General features: G+C 38.7%; 1 protein-coding gene across 5 annotated transcripts in view; it reads left to right on the top strand.

Moving 5' to 3' along the window:
• Positions 1–25528, top strand: part of FRY (FRY microtubule binding protein) — a 420573-nt gene that overhangs the window by 276911 nt on the left and 118134 nt on the right. For all 5 annotated transcript variants that reach the window (XM_057532698.1, XM_057532699.1, XM_007164157.3 and 2 more), the window contains 7 exons: positions 557–658; positions 10882–10985; positions 11466–11574; positions 13228–13314; positions 17874–18045; positions 19355–19487; positions 22893–23000. In XM_057532698.1, coding sequence (XP_057388681.1) covers positions 557–658; positions 10882–10985; positions 11466–11574; positions 13228–13314; positions 17874–18045; positions 19355–19487; positions 22893–23000 — 815 coding nt within the window. The remainder of the gene's footprint in view (positions 1–556; positions 659–10881; positions 10986–11465; positions 11575–13227; positions 13315–17873; positions 18046–19354; positions 19488–22892; positions 23001–25528) is intronic.

Raw genomic sequence — 25528 nt, 5'->3', positions numbered from 1 at the left:
TTATTCGCTCGTAAGCAGATTCCTCCTGCGGTTAAATTTGTCTGGGTGGAGTTTACCAGTGCAGTAACATTTCTTTCAGGAATCTTCCTTAATTACAGGAAGATTGCATGCAAAAGAAAACACATACACCTACCTCTAAGACAGGGACAAACTGGTAGATGTTTATGAGCAAAAAAGCCAGTAACATTTTCAAAATCAGTGTGCCTTCCTGCTTTTTCTCCTGAGGATTGAGAGTGATCTACGATAGTTTGTTTTTAAAATTTATGAGTGAAGACTAAATCAGTGAATCAGATTTCCACTTATGATCCATGAAACTCACTCTCTACCCTCTGCATAACTCTAGAGTATTCCATCCCCATCGTCCTCAGAAAGCATTTGCAAAATGTCCACCTCTGCAGGGCACTTGTTGGGCCTGGGTGTGTTACAAAAGTGTCCTGTTTATTCTGGCCCACACAGCACACAGGGGGAGATGTATGGGTGGTGGTTCCAGAGGGCGTGTGTTACCTGGTTGGTTGAAATAGCCATCATCCTGTGACCTCATCTTCTTTCTCCTCAGGCCTTGTACCCGCTGGTGACCTGTCTGCTCTGCGTCAGCCAGAAGCAGCTATTCCTGAACAGGTGGCACATTTTCCTCAACAACTGCTTATCCAACCTTAAAGTTAGTATTTGTCGGCTCAGAAAAGTCTTTTATAAAAATATGTATGAGTCCGAGGCTGGTATGTGTGTTTCTGAGAGTGACTCCTGATGTCTGCAGGGGAAATGATCCTGTACTATTTTGGAATAATGAAAAAAATATTAAGAAGAGTTTTCCTTATTTTTTTTTTTTTTAAATAATTCTTTATTTTTTATTTATTTATTTTTGGCTGTGTTGGGTCTTCGTTTCCGTGCGAGGGCTTTCTCTAGTTGCGGCAAGCGGGGGCCACTCTTCATCGCGGTGCGTGGCCTCTCTTGTTGCGGAGCACAGGCTCCAGACACGCAGGCTCAGTATTTGTGGCTCACGGGCCTAGTTGCTCCGCAGCATGTGGGATCTTCCCAGACCAGGGCTCGAACCCGTGTCCCCTGCATTGGCAGGCAGATTCTCAACCACTGCGCCACCAGGGAAGCCCCGAGTTTTCCTTATTAAATGTAGTCAGTTTTAGAAGGCGACTGGGGTTAAGAGAAATCATGTCAAATTGAGGGGGGGAAATCTTTTCTTTTAAAAATTTTTTAAATTTTAATTTTCTTATTGAAGTAGAGTCAATTTACAATGTTGTAAAATCTCGTCTGAGAAGGATCACTTTAGGAGCTTTTTTTTTTTTTTTTTTTTAATATTTATTTGGCTGTACCGGGTCTTAGTTGCAGCACGTGGGATCTAGTTCCCTGATCAGGGAGTGAACCCGGGCCCCCTGCATTGGGAGTGTGGAGTCTTAGCCACTGGACCGCCAGGGAGGTCCTTAAGAAGGATCATTTTAAAGGTAGAATTAAATGCCCCTCTATATGCATCTATGGTCACACTCATTCTAAATGATTAAAAAAAGGGAGGCCACACTTCACTGGCAGAAGCTCACCTAAACCTCCTGCAGCCTTTCTCTAACCTCCTTCAGGCTAGGGAAATATCTGGGGGGGAAAACGTTCCATTCTGTGGGAGGATTGACCTACTAGCAGAGAACACTTATTTCCTGTCCCTGTTATTTGTGATTGAAGATGTTCTGTTAAAGCCACGTGCCAGTCAGTCCTAAGCATTCACTGAACAACAGCTGTTCAGATGCTGGGTGACGTGAGGAACCACGTCATGGTGCCTGAAACCGGGGAACCTACAGTTAAAACAACTGCAATGGTCAGCTTTAAAATTGGCTTTATGACTTTTAATGTTGTGAACATATTTTAAGTTTTAGTGACCTATTGATAAAAGACAACTAAATGAACACTGTTTCTAATATGTGCAAATAGCACATATTTTTCACAGTTCTCAGTTGTATCCAAAGAGTTGAATTCCTTTTACAAGGTTAATACTTGCTTCTTTAGAATTTTTGAAATGCACTTAGTTATAAAATGCTGTATGTGCTTATACATATTGCCTTGTCTTTTTGGTTCTAAGACCCTTTAATTTGGTGAAATGGTCAGGATTAATTATATTATTTTGGCATTTACCGTATAATGACACAATAGTCTGCATTGGAGCTGCTTTAACCACCAGCTATGTACTGGCTCTAAAAGCTGATTGTGAAATCCAAGATTAGAATCGCTTATTTTCTTCAAATTGGCAGGGAAATATAATAGCAGTGGATATAGAATTAGCTTTTAAGAATTCTGGAAAACACAATGTTTTTCAGGGTATCAGCTATTATATAATGGCCACTTTCAGATGTTTGATTCAGGGATTTATCCGTCTGTCAAACGCCTCCAACACGTAACCCAATGTCACTTTTTTGTTATATTGGTCCATTTTTAAGTTATTCAGCTATTCCATTTAAATATTTTTTTCTTCTACATTTTACACAAAGAGGAAAAGGTCATTTTGTTCAAAACGAAACAAAAAGAGAAATGATTAAGAATGTTCATTTTTCTGTATATATTATGCTAAATGTGTTTGTGATGAATTTTAGTTAGAATCAAAATAGTGTTTTGCCTGACAATTTACTGTTGTGGCCAAAAAGACCAAAATTCTTGGTGTCCGGAGTTGCTTTTGAAATACAGCAGCATAATCTTACTTTGAACTTAATTGCTTTAAAGTTAAAATGTTTGACGGTCTGGTCGAAGCCCACCAAAAAGACTTAATAACAGGGTTACACACAGCCCTACAGAGAAGGGCTGCACGCTGATGGTGTTTCCCTGTGCAAACATTTCAAGCATCAGGATTTCTTAAAGGGAAAGGCAATAGGATCAGAAAGAGTAGAGGTGCTAGAGAAGGTGCTGGAAATGGGAAAGATAGGGATGTCAGTTATATAAAAATTAGATCTAGGGTCCCTGTTCTCAAGGAACTTGGCATTTCATTGGGGGATATGTAATGAAGTTTCAAAATGCGTGATGCAGACAAGGAGGGATGTAAAAGTTGGGAGTAGGGAGTTACCTGTGCCATTTCTGGAGGTCTGGTAATCCATGAAGCATGAAAGAGGTAGTTATTAGGCATCGGAAAGGCAATGATATTTCACTTTATGGGTAATAAATTGTTGGAATTCACCTCCTCAAGAGTAAAAGATACAGAAAGATCCTTGATGAGTTACAATCGGAATAAAATTGTATCACACGTATTTAGAACTAAACCCAGTACAGATTAAATGGGACCATTTAAAAATATACAGAAAACCCTCCAAACCCTCCTCAAGTGTCCTCAACAGGGAAGAAATACCTGAGGAAAAACTAACATGGCTTTAGGAGTACACTTTGTCTTGAATGGCTTCAGTATTTTGTGGGATTTAGAGCCAAACATATCATTTCAGAAAGGACCACCAATCCAGCTCTTTCCTCTGGTCACCATCCCTTTTTCCCTGCACCCCCTCCCCTACTTGTCTCCCCATCCCCTATATGTACTCAGATATAATGAACCCAGTGTTTGAACCTTACATGTTGAACTTGGTAGCCACCTTTGATGTGTTCTGCAGGGGAGAGCCATCAAGGTGGCAGCATGACATAGAGCAGAATAGAAATGTGTGTGAGTGTGAAAAATCTGCTTTCAAAGTAAACAAGCTCTCAGATTCAATGCTCATTTAACGTCAGTGCCCTTGTTTATCCTCAGCGTCAGTCTGTCAGAAGCAGGCTGCTTTGGTAACACAAACGTGAAGTCTTTATTTACATTTGTTAACGCGGTCAACCACGTATTAGCAATAGACCCTTGTAAAGTGGTGAGAAGTTTACAACACCTTCTCGCCACGACCTTGACATCTTTCAGGAACCCCTGGTAAGTAGTGACCAATACTTTTTTCTTCTGTGTATTTTATGTCAGAATCTGAACATATTGAGCTATTTTAAAATGTTACATTCCCTTCACATCTGCCATAATATATCTCATTCTGAAAAAGGGAAATATGTTTTGAAAAACTGACTTAATAGTACTTTTTTTTTGTCATGAATCCCCATTTATTAATAGTTCTTTTAAAATGTCGTAATTATTGTGCTCATAATAACTATGTACAAGTTTCTTATCCTCGAAAATGGATAATATAATTGGGAGAATCTTTAAATTTCCTTTTTCTTACAATAATGGATATAATATACCAGTGAGGTCTTTATCACAGAAACAAACAAACAAAAAAAGAAACCTCAAAAGTTAAGAAATCTATTTACTGTATAATTAATAACAACAGTAGGTTTCATTAATTGGAGATCTGTTATGAGCCAGGCCAGCAGTAGGGCCTTTACATACATGTCATGGATTATCATGACAATGTCACAGGCTGCATTGACCTCCCCCTGTGCTTTCATGATATTAGTTATGTTTTTCTAAAAATTTTGCTCAGATAGCAATATTGAAGGTATATCATCTGAAGGTTAGACATTAGTCAGCTTAGCTTCATAGTACTAGAAACCAAAGTACAGAATTAAAAAGGATTCTTCTTTTGTCTCAGTCACTATTTGCGCTGGGACTTGAATGCATTCGCTTAGTCAATTGGTCAACAATTCTTCACTAGAAATATACCAGGCACTGTTCCAGGTGCTGGGAATAAGTGATGAATGAGATAGTAACACTCTGGTCTCTTAGACCTTGTAATTTAGTGGAGGAAACAGACAGGAAACAAGTAAACAAATAGATGAGGAAAAAAACTTCAGATAGTGATAACTGCTATGAAGAAAATCAAATAGGATATGATGATAGAGAATTACGGATTCAGGAGGGGCAGGGAAGAGGAGGGGACAAGGAAGGTCTTTTGCTTTCCACTAAGAGTCTCAAAGTTTCGTTGCCATAAATTTTTTTGATGAAACTTGTGTTTGGCACTTAATATATCTTTGTGTGTAATAATCACTATGAAGTTAAAGGAGTGCTTTTTCTTAACTTTTCACATAAAAGTAAGAGTATTAATGATATCTTTATTTTATGAGGGGAAGGATTGAGTAATATATTAAGGATTCCACAGTCATTGCCTGAATGCATTAAAATGTATGGTACCATTTAAAACAACTACTATCCTCTTTGCAAATATCAAATGTAAGTGATGCAGTATTAGCTATTTAAATATTAATTTTCAAGAAATAGTTATACTGCTTTAATATTAACTTTATTGCTATAAATTTGAGAAAATCTCTTATCTATGTTTCAGATCTGTCAAAGGCAGATTTCAAAGTGGAATTTATAAATTCTAATAGTGCGCACAAATTGAGTCCAAAAATTAGTGATCAGATGACAGGTGTGTTACTTTCTGTGAATGCCTTATTTATTCAGCCAATGAATAGAAAAGTAATCTCTGTAAATTTTTGGTACAGGAATTTTAGAGGTTATCCTAAACTATAGCACATATGTTATTTGGATAATACAGTCATCAAAAAGATTGAATTATGATCAGAGTAAATTGATTCAGGTATCAAAAGGAAGGAAGGTGTTGACTGTGATATACAAGGAAATATGAGAAAGAAATAGGTTTACTTCAATTGCTTTAGTTGCAATGGAAAAGAAATCTAGAAGAGTTTTGAGTATAACAAGATCAAAAGACTAAAATTATTTATTGATCTGTAATCAATGGATCTTTACCTCTGTGTGCATAAGGATCTCTAAGGAAGCCTGTTACAAATGCAACTTGTTGAAACCTACCTCCGGAGATTCTGGTTTAGAACGTCTGGGTGCTGCCGAGGAATTTGCATATTCATAAGCAGCCTGGGTGACTGGGTGCAAGTGGTCAGCTGATGGATCTTGGGAAACATGGGTCTGTCCAATGACCCTGTCACTAGCCAAGTTATCAGTGAATTCAGTGCTCCCTACTTGTTACTGTTAACACTGAATTGCTTTAACTAAATCAAAAGCACAATTTAAAGAAGGTGGGCATGGTGTTGGGCAGGTTGACATGTCACATGAAGTCTGTCCATGACCAGCACTGAGATGAGATGCCAGGAGACCAGGGAAGATCCACTCTGAAACCTCCTAGATTCTTGAACAGTTTTATCACTGTAACCTCAGAGCTGGTATAAATAAGTTGTTGGTTAATTAATTAATTGAGAAGCGTATTCCAGTGGAAGAATAGAATAGTCTTTCCATCTTGGAGTGGAGACTTTTGACACAGAAGTCGGTGGTTTGAGACATAGGTTAAAAGTGTCAAAATCCTGAAACTATACATCAAGACCTTGTTATGTTAGCTGCCGTTGACATACAAAGACAATGAGGGAAAAGTCCTGTTTTCAAGTAGAGTACAGTCTAGTAGGTTCCTGCAGCATATTTGATCAGCCTCCATATAGTATTTCCACTGAAGTGGGAAAATTCATGTTTGGAAGACACCGGGGCCAGATTGCTTAGGTTCACATGCTGGCTCTGCCCCTTATTAGCCCCTCTGGGCCTTGATTTCCTCATCTGTGAAAGGATACAATAACAGTATCAACTTTATGGTTCTGAGAATTAAAAAGAGTTAATATGTGGACAACTTTGATTAAAATGCCTGATATAGTAAGCATCCTGTAATATACACATTCCAATTTCTGAGAAAACAGTCCTTACTGGACCAGAAGTCAGTTCCTATCCCACCTGTTATTTACTGGCTTGAAGACTTGAGCCAGTGATTTGGCTTCTGTCAGTGACAGAATCTCCCAATTGATGTCATGGTCTATGAAAGTACTTTTGAAATATCAAAAAAACTGTACAAGTGTAAGATGTTTAGTAATATCATGTCCATTAGCTTCAGCTACGTACTAAGGGTTGCCTTTTGTACAGTTTCTATATAAAGACATTTGGCTTATGCATCACGTTGTTCAGCTACTACTCACAGTTTGCTTTTTTTAAAAAAAATTTGATATTTACTGATAACCTGCTGTATGGCAGTCACTGAGGGCACAGAGATGAACAACCCAAAATTCCTGGAGCTCACAGTCTGGTAGGAAACATATCAATACAAGTAAAGGCATAGAACAACATTCTAGAAGACAGAGAACAGGAAGACTTGGTAATCTCTCTGGGATGGAGGAAGGAGTGGAGGGGCAGGGGAACGTAACAGAGGAGTGACACCTAATGAATCTTGCTGGGGAGTAGGAATTTTCCAAGTAAAACAAGGGTAGGAAGGCATTCCAGGCATTCGATGAATTGCAGAAGGGATGTTACGGCAAAGAGCACAGTGGGGGTGGAGGCGGAGGGTGGTGATGGGAGAGCCAGGTCACCAAAGGCCCCTCATGCACCACATCATGGAATCTGGACATCGTCCAGGAGGTGATTAGAAGCCACTTAAGTGCTTTAAATACAGGGAAGTAAACAATCATTGTTGCAGTTTAAGAATATCATATGATAATGCCGAGAATGGAAGAGAAACAAGGGAAATCATTTTAGGAGAGAATTGCAGTGATCACAGTGATAGCACCTTGAAATGCTACAAAGCAATTACCGGTACAGGATCCACGGTTAAAACAAAATAAAAACTTAAGTCAGCCACTTTGCTCTTCAGTCTCTATGGGAGCAAAAATAGACAATCTCAAACATATTCTTAAGAGTAAAAGCACATCAGTCACAACAACATGCCCCCAAAAGATAATTGTGGGTAGGAGGACAGGAAAAAAGTGTAAAAGAAGTTGAAGATAAACAAAAGACAGTAATATGAATCATTTAAACTAGAGATCTTAGTTAAGCTCCTAAGTGAAAGTTAGATGTTACTTGCCCTACCTGGCCATGATTCACAGTGTGAGATAAGGCACAAGAGAGAATTTTGAATGACACACTATGCAAATATGAATATAAAATACTTATATATACACCAATAAAGGGAAATTCTCAAAGGAGGAGACATTCCCCCTAGAAAGGAAGCTCCCTGAAGTCAGAGACTAATCTCCTTTGTTTGCTGCTGAATCTGCACCTTGTACGTAGTAATAGTTACTATGGGCGGGAACAGTGCTAAATTCCCTCTATGCGCTAACTCTCAGTTCTCCTAACACTCCTAGGAGGGAGGGAGGATTAGCATCTGCGTTTCACAGTCAGGGAAAATCAGGCCCAGAGAGATTACAGAGGGTCCCTGAGGTTGGCCACACAGCTAATAAATTGCAGAGCAAGGATGGGTTTAAACCCAGGCAGTGTGTGTCTAGAGTCTGCTTTTAACCACTGTGTTAACATCATAGACATTTGCTGATCTGGAGTGATTAGAGGACAGATAATTAGAATTCCTGAAATTTTTAAATGATGCAATATTTTAAATGCAACTTTACTATTTTAGTAGTTTATTAAAATTCCTTTACGTAACCAAGACATTCAACAAGTTATAAGGTGTATCACTTGTTTTACTAACAGACAAAAAAAAAATCTTTTATGTATAAATGTATGCTTCTAAAAAGTTGGGGCTTTTTTTTTTTCCTGGAGCTAGAAAAGTAGTTATAAAGTTTATTTGGAAGAATAAATATACAGGAATATCTGGGAAAACCCTAAAAATAGAAAGAAAAGAAAAAGAGCAGTGGATGGTGGAAGGTAGGCCATACCAGATAGGAAAACACATCATAAAGCCTCAAAAATTAAAATGATGTGTTTTCTCATTTTATTTATTTATTTACTTAGATTAATAGAAGAAAAAAAATCCAGAATGAGACCAAAATGCATGTAGAAATTTAGAATTTTATAATAATGATCATGCCAAGAAGTTATTTTAAAACTATTTAGGCATAAGAAATCTTTCCTAAATCTAAAAAACTACTCCCTACAATCTTTTCCATAGAATTTATTTATGTGACTCATCTTTATTCAGCAAGTAGCTTAAAGGTAAACTTATCCTAGATTATATCTAAACCGTTAAGAATTCTTAACAAATCAGGACCCGAATTATCTACACTAAGAATAGAACAGCAGAAACGGTTGTGACAAGATTAATAAATGAGTAGGGAAGAGAAGTAATGTAAAAGCAAAAGACCTATAGGAAAGTTGAGTGACCTTTGAAGACTGTTTAGCAAACATGTATTGATCCCCTGCAGAGTGGCAGGAATTCTAATAGATGTTGGGTAAATAATGCCCCTCACTTTCAGAGAACCCACCTTCATGTGGGAGCTGATGTCTATGCAAGACCACAAGTAAAGAGCTGAAAGGCTATGTTACGTGTTTGTATGAGGGTCAGGGGACACTCAGGAGGGAATAATTCGTTTTAATGGGATGGGATTCAGGATATTGGGGAGGAACAGAGAAAGCCTGCACAGAGTTGGGAACATTCAGGTAGGCTGTGAAAGAGTGGGGTTCACCTGGTAGAAAAGAAGGACACAGGGGAGGGTAGGAGACCCACTCCTGATGCAGAGATGGAATGAACATGGCCTTGCTAGGGTTTGGGGAGCTTGTGGGAGAAAAACAGGATGGGTGGCATCCTTCACTGGTAGGTTAGAGCCAGATACTGTCTGGTCAGGTATGCCGTGCAAGAAATGTTAACTTGATCCCATAGGCATCAGGAAAACCACCCAATCTGTGATTTTTAAATAGAAAGGATTATAATCAGTGTAAGATAGGACAGCAGTGAGGGAATCAATTTAGGGAGACTGTTTAGGAGGTTACTGCAGCATCCCAGGAGAAGGTGCTGGAAGCCTGAACTGTAACAGAGGAAGTGGGAATGGAGAAGATGCCAAATTCAAAACATATTTTGTAGATAAAACCTATAAAATCAGTTGAAAGGGTGGAGTGAGAGTCAGAAAGGGAGGAGTGAAGGTGATGTCCATTCAGTGACGAACCATTCCCTCCCCCTGGCCTGTTTGTTAGACCCTGGAAGCTGGCAGCTGCGCTCTGGCTGGCCGCCCTGCCCCTGCTCCATGCCCCACGCTGCAGACTTCTCACGTGGTCTCCTTGAGCTTCATGGCTTCCTGTCACCATCATGAGAACCCTGGTCCCGTTATTTAGCATGGCATGTAGGGTTCTTCGTGTGACCCCTGCCTTCCTCTCAAGCCTCATCAGCCGCTGCTTCCTCACCTGGCCCTATGTCCTGCCATACAAACCATCCCCAGTTTCTGAAACATGACCCCTCTTCACCTGCTCTCTTAGCTTCTTTGTGCTGTTGCCTCTCCGTAAAACGCTCTTCACTCCGCATCATCTTGGTTTCTAGTGTCAAGCATAGTACCTGGCCCAGTGTAGCCACTCGAATGTTTGCTTAATGAACAAATGAGTGAATGGATTTAAGTTCGTCTGAGTTTTCGTCTGCCCCTGGAAAGCTTTCCTGACCCCAGTCCTTGTGTTTGCCATAGGTTGCCCTTCTTCCCATCCTCTAGCTCCTATCCCTGCCAGTTTTTCACTGTGTCTTTGAGTTGACTGTTTATTATTTGTCTCCCAGCTGCCACCACCCCCCATAGATTGTGAACATCTTAGGGAAAAAGGATAAACTTTTATCTCTATATCCCAGTGCTTATTATATATTAGTCTCAATAGATGTCGGAGGGTAAAGAGATGGGAGGTGAAGATGGGTGGTGTTTACAAGCGCGTAATCAACAGTAGGATGGATTGATTCTCCTCTTGGCGCCAGGGGATGCGGTTCCCTAGGACCTGGAGGAAGAAGGCAATTGCCAGTATTCACCTTAGAAAGGAGAGAAAGACATGACTTCCCCCAGAACTACTCAGTCCTGCCCTCTTGGCTATTTGGATCCATCATCATAGATTATTTACCCAATGGGCACCAGGAGGCAAATACCCCATAAGTCCCAGGTGGTGCAGTGTACCTCATAGGCACCCTGCCACCCACCTGTGGCCCTCCATTACCAGGCATTCAGAAAAGAATAACCTGTGTACAGTACCATTTAATCTGCAGTCTTTTATCTTGGTTTCTGTTGTAGAATAAGGACCCCAAGATGGCTCGAGTTGCACTGGAATCTCTGTACAGATTACTTTGGGTTTACATGATTCGAATTAAATGTGAAAGCAACACAGCCACTCAGAGGTAAGGAGCTGGCCTGGGTTAATTGTAACCCCATCATTGAGTTACCGGTAACCACGTCACTCAGCCAATGAAAAGGGTGTTTTGTTTCATTGCCACCTACGCTAACCAAACTAGAAGCTGTTTAAAGCTGACAGTTTGTAAAAGCTCTAAGTCCTCTGGACATTTTCAGGCTTTCCTTAGACATTGGCTTCAACAGCCATTACAGAAACTCCAACCTCTACCAGGATTGCCAAGTTCTGTGTCAGGACTACATTCACCACTTTAACAAAGGAAATGGCTATAATTTTCCAACTGCCCTTAGTTTTCCAGAAAACCTTTTCAGAGAGTAATTATGCTAATGGAAAAGAGATGAAGTGGTTTGTTTTTTTTCTCTGAATTCTCTCTGATACTTAGATAAGATGAAGCATCTGCCATTTTCCCTTAATATACAGGAGCTCAGCCAATCTTGCTTGTTTTCTCTTTTTCTCCCTTATCTTTCAGCCGTCTTATAACCATCATCACAACACTTTTCCCCAAAGGGTCCCGTGGTGTGGTGCCGAGGGACATGCCTCTGAACATCTTTGTGAAAATCATCCAGTTCATTGCCCAGGTAATGGAGGTGCTTCTGGCAGTGAGAGTCTTCTAATTGCCTTTAAGTAGCCACCTCCTTCTTATGAAGTGCTAACGGATGAAGAGTCTAAAATAATCTCACGTGGGTAGACTTTTCAGGATGGTTTTGCAAGTGTTTGCACACATAGCTTTTTTTTTTTTTTTTTTTTTTGCTTCAAAACAAATTGTGACACGGTGTGCCAAGTGTTTTCCGCATGTAACAAATGAAAGAACTGAGAGGCAGGGTTTAAGTGACTGATCTGAGGTCAGCAGAGCCTATTCATAAGAGGGTCTCTTGACTCCTAGTCCTTGTTTTTTTCCTACTTCTCCGCTCTAGATTCTTCAAGTCAGGAGGAAATTGAGTCTGATGTTTGGAGGAAATAAGAAGACGATAATTTAGTGAACCTGGAGGAGTAAATAAATCATAATGCTCTTTCACCCTGTGAAAAAGAAGAATGTAACGGGAATATTAGCTTTTATCAAGCACTTATTCTTTGCCAAGAACTGTTCTAAGCACTTCATACATACTATTTTACTTAAGAACTGGGTCCAGTGATATTAAACATTTAGTATTTACTATTTAGACCCAAGACTTTTAATTTTTAAAACACTTTGTGTATAAATGGTTTTTATCCCAACTTTGGCTTCCTTGTGATTTAGAGAGAAGCATGAAAAGCCGGTTATTCCAATCCAGCCTCTGCCGTGAGCCAGCTCCATACCCTAAAGAAGTCATAGAACATCTTTATTCTCAGTGTCTTTATCTGTAAAATGTGGATGAAAGTGCTTACCCAGTATCCCTCAGAACGTTGTGTGGATAAAGGGAAATAATAGGCATGAAAGTACTGTTGAAGTGTAATTGATATTGCTATAAAGACATAAGGTTCAATGGCTACTTCACAGACCATTTAATGTATAATATCTCTCTGTGTGTTTAATGCAAGGAAGTGTCTCTCTAATATTTGTACTTAGGGAAAGGACAATGCTTGCTTTGCAGGTGGATGAATTAACAGAACTTTTCTACATGTGGTTATCATGTGGCTGAGAATGTGCTTTGATTATTCTGGAATATATTGTATAAAATGAACGTGACATATCTTAGTAGTCACCGTCTCAAATTATTAGAATCTGGCTTAAACGTTCTCATTTAAGTAACCTTAATAGTTCTTATTTGTTGATTATTCATTTCACTTGCAGGACTGTCTGTTGTAATATGAGCCAAGGGATTGGAAATGTTAGAGAATAGAAGAAAATAGTCATTTTGCAGCGGTATTTTTAAAAATATATTTTAAACTGAGTTTCAAGAAAATGTCAGCATTTGCAGGACAAGCAGGAGGAGTTTATACTGTGTAGAAGCCCAGATACTCAGAGTGTTTTGGTTTTTCATTTTTTAGTTTTTAGTTATTAGTCATTCTGTGCTTTAGGGCCTAATTACATATATTATATAAAGCATCTCCATGTGCCACATGGAAATAGGAGCAGCTCCACCGAAGGTTCGAATGGACATGGTTTTCCTTCAGGGATTCTCTGTGATGCATCGAACTAAGCGATACCCCTCTTCTTTCAGAAGCCACCTGTTTGGTTCATATGACAAAAACAGACATTTTCACGTTGAATTAAAATAACGCTTTGTTTTGATTTCCCTTTTTCACTATAGGAACGTTTAGATTTTGCAATGAAAGAAATCATTTTTGATTTTCTTTGTGTGGGAAAACCAGCAAAAGCTTTCAGTCTCAATCCAGAGGTAAGAATGACCCTTTTGCGTTTATTGACAGAAGCCTACCTTTGCTTTGCAACCTTGGGGGGTGGGGTGAAGGCCATCTTCTCCAAAAAAGTCTTCTGTTTGTTTCTCTCCATGTTATTTGACTAAAATAGTAGAGGAGTAAAATTTTGGGGTGAATAGACTTAGAATGATGAAAAGTTGACGTCCTACCACATACTGTTCTTGTAGAAGGGAGTAAACCTTGCCCCGAAAGGTAATCTGTCTCTGTATGTCTGGTTGTTTATTATAGAAAAGTCAATACTTGTAACTATTTTGATGCAGATTAGCAAGTTGAGGAGTATTGAAAGTGATGAAACAGAGAAGAATAAATAGATGCAATGATAAAATACTAAAATCTAGTGAAATTAAATAAGTAACGTATGCATCTTTGATTCTGTGACAGCATCACAATTCAAGGACCAGGCAGGTCATGGAAATGAGTGTATAATGGGTATGATGTACCTCAGGGTGGGGGACGGGGGCGGCTTAGGCAAATGAAAAGCACATGCAATTTTAAACTTCTAAAAAGACTGTTGGTGGGAATTCCCACCAACAAAGTGCAGAGTCCTAACCACTAGCTATAAGACATTGACCTCTCTGAACTTCAGCTTTTTTACTAGTAAAAGGGACAAACTACTTTTCTAGATCACCTCACAGAATCATCGTGATATTACAAATTCATAAGCAAAAACAGAAAGAAATTGAACACCAGAAAAAAATTTTTAAACGTTGTTCCTGTCATCACTATGATATTGTCTGGCTCCTTCATTCTTTCAGTGAGGAAGGAGACCCAGAGCCCAGAGGCTCAGAATAGGCAGCTGGTTAGCAGCAAGGGGAACCCAGGTCTCCCTGTCTCCTCATGCTTTTTCCCACCACACCCTGAATTCTCTTCTTGGCGCTAAGGTTGCCGTGTGTGTAGGGACAGCCCAACAAGCCCAAAAATGGGAGTTTCTGTCTGGTGTTTAATGACATCACAGGTTTCTGGAATGGCTGCAGCCAGGGTCAGTGGGCCAATGGGAGGGAGACAAACCCAGTGCAAATTCAGGGCATTTTGGCTGGAAGGAGGCCCATGGCCCAAGTACTAAAGAGTCTTCTCTTGCTTGAGAACAGTGGTTCTGTGCTTTTCAATGGATGAAGGATAGTCTTTTTTTTTTGGCTGTGCCATGTGACTTACGGGATCTTAGTTCCCCGACCTGGGATTGAACCCTGGCCCCTGGCAGTGAAAGCGCAGAGTCCTAACCACTGCACCGCTAGGGAATTCCCAGGATAGTTTTTCTAGTAAATGGTACTAAACAGTTGGACATCCACTTGCAAAATAATCAACTTCAACCCATAATTTGCCCTGTCAGGAAAAATTAACTCAAAATGAATCATAAGCCTAAATGTGAAATCTGACATCATAAATCTTCAGAAGAAAACAGAAGATAAAAATCTTTGTGACCTTTGGGTAGGCAAAAATTTCTTACATAAGATACAAAAAGCATAAATTACAAAAGAAAAAGTTGATAAAATAAAATACAAAAGTATGCACTTTAAAAGTCAATGTTGGGCTTCCCTGGTGGCGCAGTGGTTGAGAATCCGCCTGCCAATGCAGGGGACACGGGTTCGAGCCCTGGTCTGGGAGGATCCCACATGCCACGGAGCAACTAGGCCCGTGAGCCACAATTACTGAGCCTGCGCATCTGGAGCCTGTGCTCCGCAACAAGAGAGGCCACGATAGTGAGAGGCCCGTGCACCGCGATGAAGAGTGGCCCCCGCTTGCCACAACTAGAGAAAGCCCTCGCACAGAAACGAAGACCCAACACAGCCATAAATAAATAAATAAATAAATAAATAAATAAATAAATAAATAAATAAATATTAAAAAAAAAAAAGTCAATGTTAATAAAGTGTAGAGCCACAGACTGGGAGAAAATATTTGCAAAACACGTATTGACAAAATCTTCTATCCAGAATATATAAAGAACTCCCAACTCAATAACCCAATTTTTTAAATGGACAAAATGAAGAGCCTCTTTACCAAAGAAGAGATACAAATGGCCAATAAACCTATGAAAGGATGTTCAACATCCTTAGTCATTAGGGAAATGCAAGTTAAAACCACAGTAAGATGTGCTGAGAAGGACACAGAGCAATTGGAACTTTATACTATTGATATTTTAGTGAGAATGCAAAATGGTACAACCACTTTAGAAAAATGTTTGGCAATTTCTTATAAGGTTAAACATACACTTGGCATATGATCCAGCAGTTCTACCCCAAGGTGTTTATCCAAGAGAAATTAAAACATTTGTCCACAAAGATTTGTATCAACATTTATAGCACCTTTATTCATGATCACTAAAAACAGGAAAACAACTCATGTTCAAACAGCTGGTGAATGTCGAAACAACTTGAGAATCATCAACACAATGGAATACTATTCAGCCATAAAAAGGAGCAGACTACTGATACTGCAACAACACCTCAGAAGCATTAAGCTGAGTGAAAGAAGCAAGACACAAAAGGTTGTGTCTGTTTGCTTCCATTTACATCACATTCTGGAAAAGGCAAAATTATAGGCAGAAATTAGACACTGATTGTCAGGTGCTGAGGTTGGAGGAGAGGACTGACTGACTGTAAAGAGGCACAAAGGAACTTTTGGGGATGATGGAAATATTTTATATCTTGACTGTGATGATAGTTACCTGACTATATATGTTTCTCAAAATTCAAAGAACTGTACAACTAAAAGGAGTGTATTTTACTACATGTGAATTATATCTCAATAAACTTGACTTCAGTAGAAAACAGTGGAGATTCTAGTCTACAATATATATTTGCCAGCGGGAACTTTTCAGGTATTAATCCTCACCGTAGCCCTATATGATCAATAGGTGTTATTATTCTCATTCTACAGAAAGGAAGCTGAGAATTGGACTTGGAAAAGTTAAGTAATTTCTCAAGACCAGACAGGTAATAGAAGGAGAGGTATGATGCAGAGCTATATAAAACATAAGAAGAAATTGTTTTTGAAATTAAGTTAAAAATATATTTCCCAAACTATCCCAACTTACTTCTGCCCTTAGAATTATTCAGAGAAAAGGAAAACTAAGAGAACTGGCAAGGATGGCTCATAAATTGGATAATCCACTTGAAAATAATTGAAGCTTGATCACTTAAGTCAATTCACAGTCATCCTATTGATACTGCATCTCCAGAATTGAACACTGTATTTCCTCACCTGAAACAGTGCTGTGTCTTGAAAAATATCCACAAATCTAGAAAACATTTCATGAAAGAACTACTAAAATAAATGAGGAAACTAATGGACTTTAATATACATTTCAACTTTTTAAAATGAATACTCTTTCATTTTAGAAAATGGAGAAAGAATATTACTGAAGACCATAAAATCATAAAATACACATTGGATTGGGTATGAATGGGCCAGAGAAATGTTTACCACACCCTGGTTGAAATACCCCTACTCCTTGAAGCTTGAATAAATAGTTTAGAAGTCGATATTACTTCATGTTTTAAGATATCATCATGTACTACAGAATAGGTGATTCGGGCAAACCCAACTTGAATGTATAGCTTCCCACCTACTAGTTATGTGGCCCTCGGTTTCCTCACCTGAAAAATAGGAATAATCATACCTTCCTTGCATGGCTATTTTAAAGATGAGAGTTAATGAGCAGTTCTGGATATATTTTAAGAACTCAATAAATTGTAATTAGATTATCATTGTTAGTAATGGTAATTATTTTCTGTATTAGGTAGCGGTCTACTTAGGGAACTTATTACTTGATGTGGTTTGAAAATATGAGTGTAAATGTTTACACATGGCTGTTTAAGGAAGTACAGATGTTTTAGTACCTTCTGACTTTTAAGATTATTGCTGCTGGGAGCAACTATCCTACTGAGTCATCTTTCAGAGCCAATATTATGCCTTATCTGAGCCTGGGGAAGAAAATGGTCTGGCCCAGAATGACATTTCTTCTTACGAGTTTATGTGTTTTTATCAGTAACAGGTTCTGTGGCTTCGAATTCTTTAAATTTATTTTCAAACTTGCCAGTCTTTGTGAATCAAAAGTCAACAACCTGCAATTCAGAGCAGACGACTTACATTTTTATGATTCACATTTGGGACTCCCGTTTGTTTTCATTCAGTCTTTGTGAGTTAACACATGTCTCCTCCCAGGAGACAAAGAGATTTTTGCTGACCTCGGTTTACCTTAGTTGCAGCTGCTCCAGAGGGTGACTGCCCATCCCTTGGAGGTGCACCCAGGATCCCCCCAAACAGAATGAGTCTGACCATCTCAAACATACCCTCCAAGTTTGGTGAAAATCTTCCCAGTTTTTTTCTTGTGATGCAGCAACAAAGAGTGTCAGAAACTTAATTTCATTTTCTTAGGTTTGGCCTAAACCCTTTTAAATGATTTTCCCACACTAATCTAGAAGGCAAACCATGCTTAACTTCTTTGAAAGACTGATGGCTTAATTTCACGACAATAATTGGGTCTTTCGCTTTATCATGAACATATTGTCTCTTACAGAGGATGAACATTGGTTTACGGGCATTCTTGGTCATAGCTGATAGCTTGCAGCAGAAAGATGGGGAACCTCCCATGCCGGTTACTGGAGCCGTTCTCCCTTCAGGAAACACACTGAGGGTGAAGAAGACATATCTGAGTAAAACACTAACTGAAGAGGAAGCCAAAATGATAGGTGGGTTTCAAAGATGTGTTTGCACTGGGCCTTATTAAGCCTTTAAAATGACCAATAGACACTTAACCTTAGTGAGATATATTTTAAAAATCTTCATAAAAGTAGCTGATGAGACATTTCAACATTAATTGTTTTGATTCATGCTGTGGTTTGTTTTACTGCCCTTTAAACTCTTTGGAACTTCCTGGTAAACATTTTGCCATTTAAATGTTAGATTTTTATCTGTGGTCTTTTCAAACTTCTAATATTGATTATTTGCAGTTTACAGTAAATTTCTAAGACATCTGTGTGCTTTGGTAGATAATCCTGTTTATAAAACAAACAAATAAATATATTCATTCATTTATTCATTCCCTCATTCATTTTTATAGTTCCTTTTCTTCATTTTTTTTTCAGTAAAATTAGTTTAATCTGTGTTTTAAACATGCCAAGTCCCATACATGCCAGGGTATATTGTGGGTTTAGCCTACGTGAGATTATTTTCTTTTTAATTTAACTGTCTTAACCCAAAGAGATGATTTTTTGCATTTGTTTCTCTTTTACTGAGTTCCTGAATTTAGAAACCTACTGCAAACTTGTTAAGTTAGTTCCTTTAAGATATTTATCTTTAGTTATGCAATGCTTAAATGAGTTCAAAAATATCAATATTTAATACATGACAAATAACTATTAATAATTATTTCATTAAAGTACAAATTTTAAACACAAAGCAATTTACTTTACATTTGTATTATATACATAAATATATAAAATGCATATACATATATGAAATACATATTCTGTACACATTTTCTTCCACTGAGAGCGGTAAAAATAATATACTTGAGGTAAATTTTCCTTCATTTAAAAATTTATGATGTGAAGTCATTTGTTGCCTTTACTAAAAAAACCCACACATATACTTCAGAGAATAATATAAAGTTATTAAAATTCTAACCCCAAATGAGAATTATCTTTTATTCACATAACCACTCGTTATGGTGAATTTTTTTATACTAACCAAAGACATAAAAATTCTAGTGTGGAACTTTCTGTTTCCTTGTTTATTTTTACTCTTCTGGAAAATATTTCCCTTTGAAGTATTAGAATTCCTATGTGTTAAATTTAAATGATTCTTTCGGGAATACCCACTACACGTGGGCACTATGCTAAGAGTCCTGCAGATAAGAGATTAAATTAGACTCTGCTCAGAGAATTCACTGACCCACAGAAGGTCTTCAGTAAAAATATATCACAGAGGGTGAATAAAATGGGATTTCACTCTTTGATAGATTTAGTCAAAGATGTAACTGTAATGCGTATTTTTCAGGCATGTCATTATATTACTCTCAAGTACGAAAAGCTGTGGACAACATTTTAAGGCACCTGGATAAAGAAGTAGGAAGGTGTATGATGCTGACTAACGTCCAGATGTTAAACAAAGAACCCGAAGACATGATCACGTGAGTATAGTGAGGACTACGTTTTCAGTGAAGGGTTAATGAACCAAAAGACACCAGCAGAGGTTCTTCCCCTTTATTCTGTATTTTGTTCTCATGTTATTAGAGTCCGAGTTCTAAGAAGTGTTAGGGATAGTAAAAACATCGTTTGATAATATCTGACTAACTGTAAAAATAAAGTCAAACCTTAAAACTCTTAGAGGAGAACATAGGCAGAACTCTTAGAGGAGAACATAGGCAGAACACTCTATAACATAAATCACAGCAAGATCCTTTTTGACCCACGTCCTAGAGAAATGGAAATAAAAATAAAAATAAACAAATGGGACCTAATGAAACTTAAAAGCTTTTGCACATCAAAGGACACCATAAACAAGACAAAATGACAACCCTCAGAATGGGAGAAAATATTTGCAAATGAAGCAACTGACAAAGGATTAATCTCCAAACTTTACAAGCAGCTCAAGCAGCTCAATATCAAAAAAACAAAGAACCCAGTTCAAAAATGGGCAGAAGACCTAAATAGACATTTCTACAAAGAAGATATACAGATTGCCAAGAAACACATGAAAAGGATGCCCAACGTCACTAATCATTAGAGAAATGCAAATCAAAACTACAATGAGGTATCACCTCAAACCGGTCAGAATGGCCATCATCAAAAAATCTACAAACAGTAAATGCTGGAGAGGGTGTGGAGAAAAGGGAACCCTCTTGCACTGTTGGTGGGAATGTAAATTGATACAGCCACTATGGAGAACAGTATGGAGGTTCCTTAAAAAACTAAAAATAGAACTACCATATGTCCCAGCAATCCCACAATTGAGCATATATCCAGAGAAAACCATAATTCAAAAAGAGTCATGTACCACAATGTTCATTGCAGCTCTATTTACAATAGCCAGGACATGGAAGCAATCTAAGTGTCCACCGACAGATGAATGGATAAAGAAGATGTGGCACATATATACAATGGAATATTACTCAGCCATAAAAAGAAACAAAATTGAGTTCTTTGTAGAGAGGTGGATGGACCTAGAGACTGTCATACAGAGTGACATAAGTCAGAAAGAGACAAAGAAATACCATATGCTAACACATATATGGAATCTAAAAAAAAATGGTTCTGAAGAACCTAGGGGCAGGAGAGGAATAAAGATGCAGATGTAGAGAATGGACTTGAGGACACGGGGAGGGGGAAGGGTAAGCTGGGACGAAGTGAGAGAGTAGCACTGATATATATACACTACCAAATGTAAAATAGATAGCTAGTGAAAAGCAGCTGCATAGCACAGGGAGATCAGCTCTGTGCTCAAGACCACCTAGAGGGGTGGGATAGGGAGGGTGGGAGGGAGACGTAAGAGGGAGGAGATATGGGAGTATATGTATATGTATAGCTGATTCACTTTGTTAGAAAGCAGAAGCTAACACACCATTGTAAAGCAATTATACTCCAATAAAGATGTTAAAAAAAAAGAGAAAAGAAAAAACAAAGAGAAACATTAGAGAATGATGTAAGCATTTAGGAAAAGAGAGTTGAGGTCCACACCACACTAATGGAAATAGTTATTGGAGTTGATATTTGAGGCTGGTCCACCATTTTTCCAGGCTTTGCTTAGGTTATAAACTTGAAAATGAAGCATTCTGTGTTGCTGTGTTTCCATTCCTCATCCCTTTTGTGCTTTATGCTGGCAAATAATAATAATAATAGTAGTAGTAAGTATAATAATATAATGACTGTAAATAATAATTATATAATATCTGTTAATAAAAATTTTGTTATTTGGGGGACTCAGATGCTTCCTATAAAATCCCAAGCACAGGACTGCAGTAAAAGGAAACCATGCACCAGTTAGAGTTTCTAATCTAGGCTTGCCTTATCAGCTGGGAAGTCTGCCAGTCTATCAGCTGGCAGAATTTGCCTTACACTTCAGGTCAGGCAGGGTCATCTGTTTTCCAACAGATATGAAAATAATCCCAGCTGTTTAAAACATCTGGTGAGCATGTTAGGAGAACTGTTTAAAAGGCTCTGTGCCACACATGAACAATCAGATCACTAGGCTTTAACTCTGTCCAGCCATCGAGGATGTCATTTGAAGACTTCTCTTTCCTTCTGCTGATTGGAAACCACTGTACAGTGAAGTCCTCTCTGGCGTCCTTGTACGTCCCGTGCAAAAGGACTATGGAAAAGGAGAGAAAAGAATCTTACGACTTCCCACAAGAACAGAGTATTTTAGAAATTAACATATACGTGTTTTGTTTTTCACAAAATACAAAAAAGTTTTGTATTTATTCCTAACAAACTTAAAAACACATGCTAAAAAGTAATGTCACAGAGCAAAATTGCTGTCTGATTATTGTCTTGAGTTTATAGAGAGCATGGATTCTGCCTGTTACATTTCTATTCTGACACAGTTACTGTTCCAAGAAGGAATTACTTCTACGCTTCTTTGCATTTTCATTGTTGTGTTTGTGTCCTATGATTGCGTTAATTTGGTACCAATTTTAAATTTATTCTCAGAGGACTAAATCATCAAAATTTAAATATGCTGTTATATTATATCACAAGTTATTTGAACGATTTAATGTGTAGTTTAGTTTTTCCATAAAGGTTATTGATAAATATGTGGTTAAGAATCAGTTATCTATTTAAATAAGTAAAAATTGAAATAATTTGTCACTGAATTTATATTTTTCCTTCAGATTTTACAACAGGATATAGAAGGTATTAATTACCTTTAAAACATTCATATTCTCAAGAAAGTAAAAAGAAGTCTCCATAGAGGTCAGGACCATCAGAGTAATTTTAAAAATCAGAAATGGGTACACAATTATATACATTTCAGGATTTTACTTGACATTACGAAAGACTTATTTTTGGAAGCATTTAATTAAAAAACAAAAAAATCAGAGGTGGGCACTCTTGAGAGAAGAAGCATAACTCATCAGAGAGAGAAACTTCCAGATGTCATGTTTGTTAATGGCACCATTAGTTGTATACATTAAAATCCCATTTTTAAATGCTGAATGCACTAATGACTGCAATGTATTTCTTACATACTAATGTGTCTGGGCAATTCAGTGAATTCAGTGTCTTAAATGCAGCCCACAGGGACCAAACCCCATGGAACCCAGCTGAATGGCAAGACATATGATAGCAATAGAATGCTATTGCTATCGGCATTTGTCTTTTCAGATATATACCTCTAACTAACATTTAAATCTTCATAAGTTCTCTTAGAACTGGCCAAGCTATGAAAGGCATAAACCTTTAAGAATAATAGGGAGCAATCACCAGGCAGTGATTCAGAAGGCATTGATTTTAGTCTTTGTTCACATATTTGACCAATTTTTAAAAATTTTTTCATAACCTTTGACTTACGTTTAAACTTTGTCTTCAAATTCCAGGGGTGAGAGAAAGCCAAAAATAGATCTTTTCAGGACCTGTGTTGCTGCTATTCCCCGACTGCTTCCTGATGGGATGTCAAAACTTGAACTTATTGACTTGCTGGCGAGGTAGGTGAGAGCTGTAGTGGGCATTATTTGATCAAAATTGATTTTAATCCTTTGTCATGATTCCTCAAAAAATAGAATGACTATTAAAAATGGACAGATATTTACTAATTCTAGGTACTATTTGGAGTGCCCAGGAGGAGTAAAGAGATGGTTTTGATTTGGGGCTTTTTTTTTTCCCTGTGCTCAAGAGGTTTAAAATTCAATGTAGAAGCAAATCCATAAGGACATAAGGTAACTAGCAATCCAAGGCTTGAAACTGTGCAAATTAATGGCACCAAAAATATGTGATACGTAAAATCAGAGGGTAGAAGGATTACTGTGGACTGAGGACGTCAGCAGATGACTCCTGGGAGATGGTGGAACTTGAATGGCCCTTTGAAGGAAAGATAGGATATAGAAATGTAAAGGGAGTGCCATGAGGATAAGCACAGAGGTGGGACCAGGAAATGAGGAGATGAGCCTGGCTGGGAAAAAGTTCATTCAGGATGTGATTCCTAATCTGAGACCAACACACCCCCGGGGAGGCAAGAAGGTGGGTAACAGGGATCCTAAGTGAATTTTTGTACTTCAGAAAGCTTCCGTAGATCCTACGTTTATCCCCCTCCCCATCCTCCGTAAGAATGCACGGTCCAGCTAGAACCTAAAGTTAACTTGCTTTGAATGACATTACATTATTGTAGTTAAATAAGCTTGATTTTTCTCATGCTGATCTGAAGGTCTAGCTGACAGTTATGCATGTCTTTAATTTAAAAATCAAAAGTGACTTATTATCTAAGTGCATTTAGAAGGCAAAATCATTAGAAACGGGGTCCTTGGAGGGAATGGAATGAGGAGGAAGACAAGTCAGCCTTGCTTTGAAAAAAAAAAAGAAAGAAAAAGGATTTTAGAAAACCCAATGATAAAAATAAATAGAAATAAGACTTTAGAGGTAGATATTTAATTAATCTTTACTATTACCTGAGGCGTTTGGACTAATGGAGTTTCTAAGCAGGAGAATAACATGATAAAAAAATGTCATTTCGGCTGGTTAATCTGATAATGGCGGAATAGAGGAAAGGCCGGAGAAGGATAACAAATATTGATGGTGATTGGATGAAAGATGCTTTATACATAATCTTTTACCCACATCCTCTAGCCTTCAGAGAGCACCCTTCCCATCAGTATCCAAAAAGTAGCCCACGCCCCGGTCCCCCATGACTGCAGATCACCCGGTGGCCTGCCCACGGCGCTGAGTGTCCCCATGGTGTGCAGCGCACCCTGGTGATCGTGGTCGTCACGCTGTCTGCTCTGCACAGCCGTTTGGACTCCTGTGCAGAGGGGACCAAATCCCGTGGTTGATCACTTCCTGCTATCAGTTAATAGCTTTCATAGCCGGCTGTCCTTCCCCATTCTCTTCACTCCAAGTGTGGACAAAGCCACTCCTTTCCCTCTTCTGGTCACACTAGCTCAGGATGGTGCTGGCTCCTGAGCTTTACTGAAGATCCATTGCTTTGGTAACCACCGTGTCAAGCTTTGGTGTTCTCTGGCCACAGCCGTCTACCCTTCTAGCTGCCTTTTATCACCTGTGACCTATATAACCGGTTCTTTGCTACAGTCAGCCATCTCCAGGCCATGGGTTCTTCTTTCTTCCATTCCATGTGTAGGATGCATTTTAAGAAGAATATGAACTTAAAACAAACTACAGTCTAGGCTTTTGCTGAAGCCTGGCAACCAGAATGTGAGCCTAGAGCACCTTATCCGAAGTAGGGGAGCAGTGGGGAAAGAGGGAAAAACAAGCCTGGATCACAAAGGGGCTTCCGGTTCTGGGGGAGGACAAGATCTAAGGAGGAGCGAAGGGTGGATTCCTAGTGAATGACAGACATGGTGATTTGGGGGTTGGGGAGCTGAGGAACAAAGAGACCCAGATACCATAAAGGGCCATCCACGCTACTGTGGAGTTTCCCAGGGTGATGGTGAAGTGCTGAAAATAAAGAAAAGCTGTGAGACAAGTGCCAGAATTATCCAGAAATGTACAGGAGCAGCCTGTCCATTTGCCGTGGACAACAGCGGGGAGGATGGTGTGACTAGGAGGCAAGTGTTTCCACAGAGGAGGGGCGCTGAGTGAAAGGGCTGCAGGTGGCCTTGAGGAACGAGGGGCTGCCATCTGAGAGATGTGGAGGAGGAGCCCCCCCAAATGGGAATAACACTGACTCCTTTGGAAATCCTGAGTTTTGCTTCCCTGCTTTGCCGTTTTACTAGCCGTGTGACCCTGACAAATTATTGGGTTGGCCACAAAGTTTGTTCGGATTTTCCACAAGATGGTACAGGAAATCCCGAACGAACTTCGTGGCCAACCCCATATTTAACCCCTCAGCCTGTCTTTTTTCCTTGGTAGAATTGGAATAATGCTGCCTATCTCATGAGACTGTTGAAAGGGCAAAATGACATGGCACTTTGGTTAATCGGAGAGAAAATGTGTCAGCAGGGAAAAGACAGTTATCAGTTAAGCTGAAGTAAAAGGGAAGTTCACTTATTTCATTGAAGTTCTA

The sequence above is a fragment of the Balaenoptera acutorostrata genome, chromosome 18, assembly GCF_949987535.1.
Source record: "Balaenoptera acutorostrata chromosome 18, mBalAcu1.1, whole genome shotgun sequence".
NCBI classification, from domain to species: Eukaryota; Metazoa; Chordata; class Mammalia; order Artiodactyla; family Balaenopteridae; genus Balaenoptera; species Balaenoptera acutorostrata.
The sequence above is the reverse complement of the archived record's forward strand: the minus strand, read 5'-3'. Positions and strand labels throughout refer to the sequence as shown.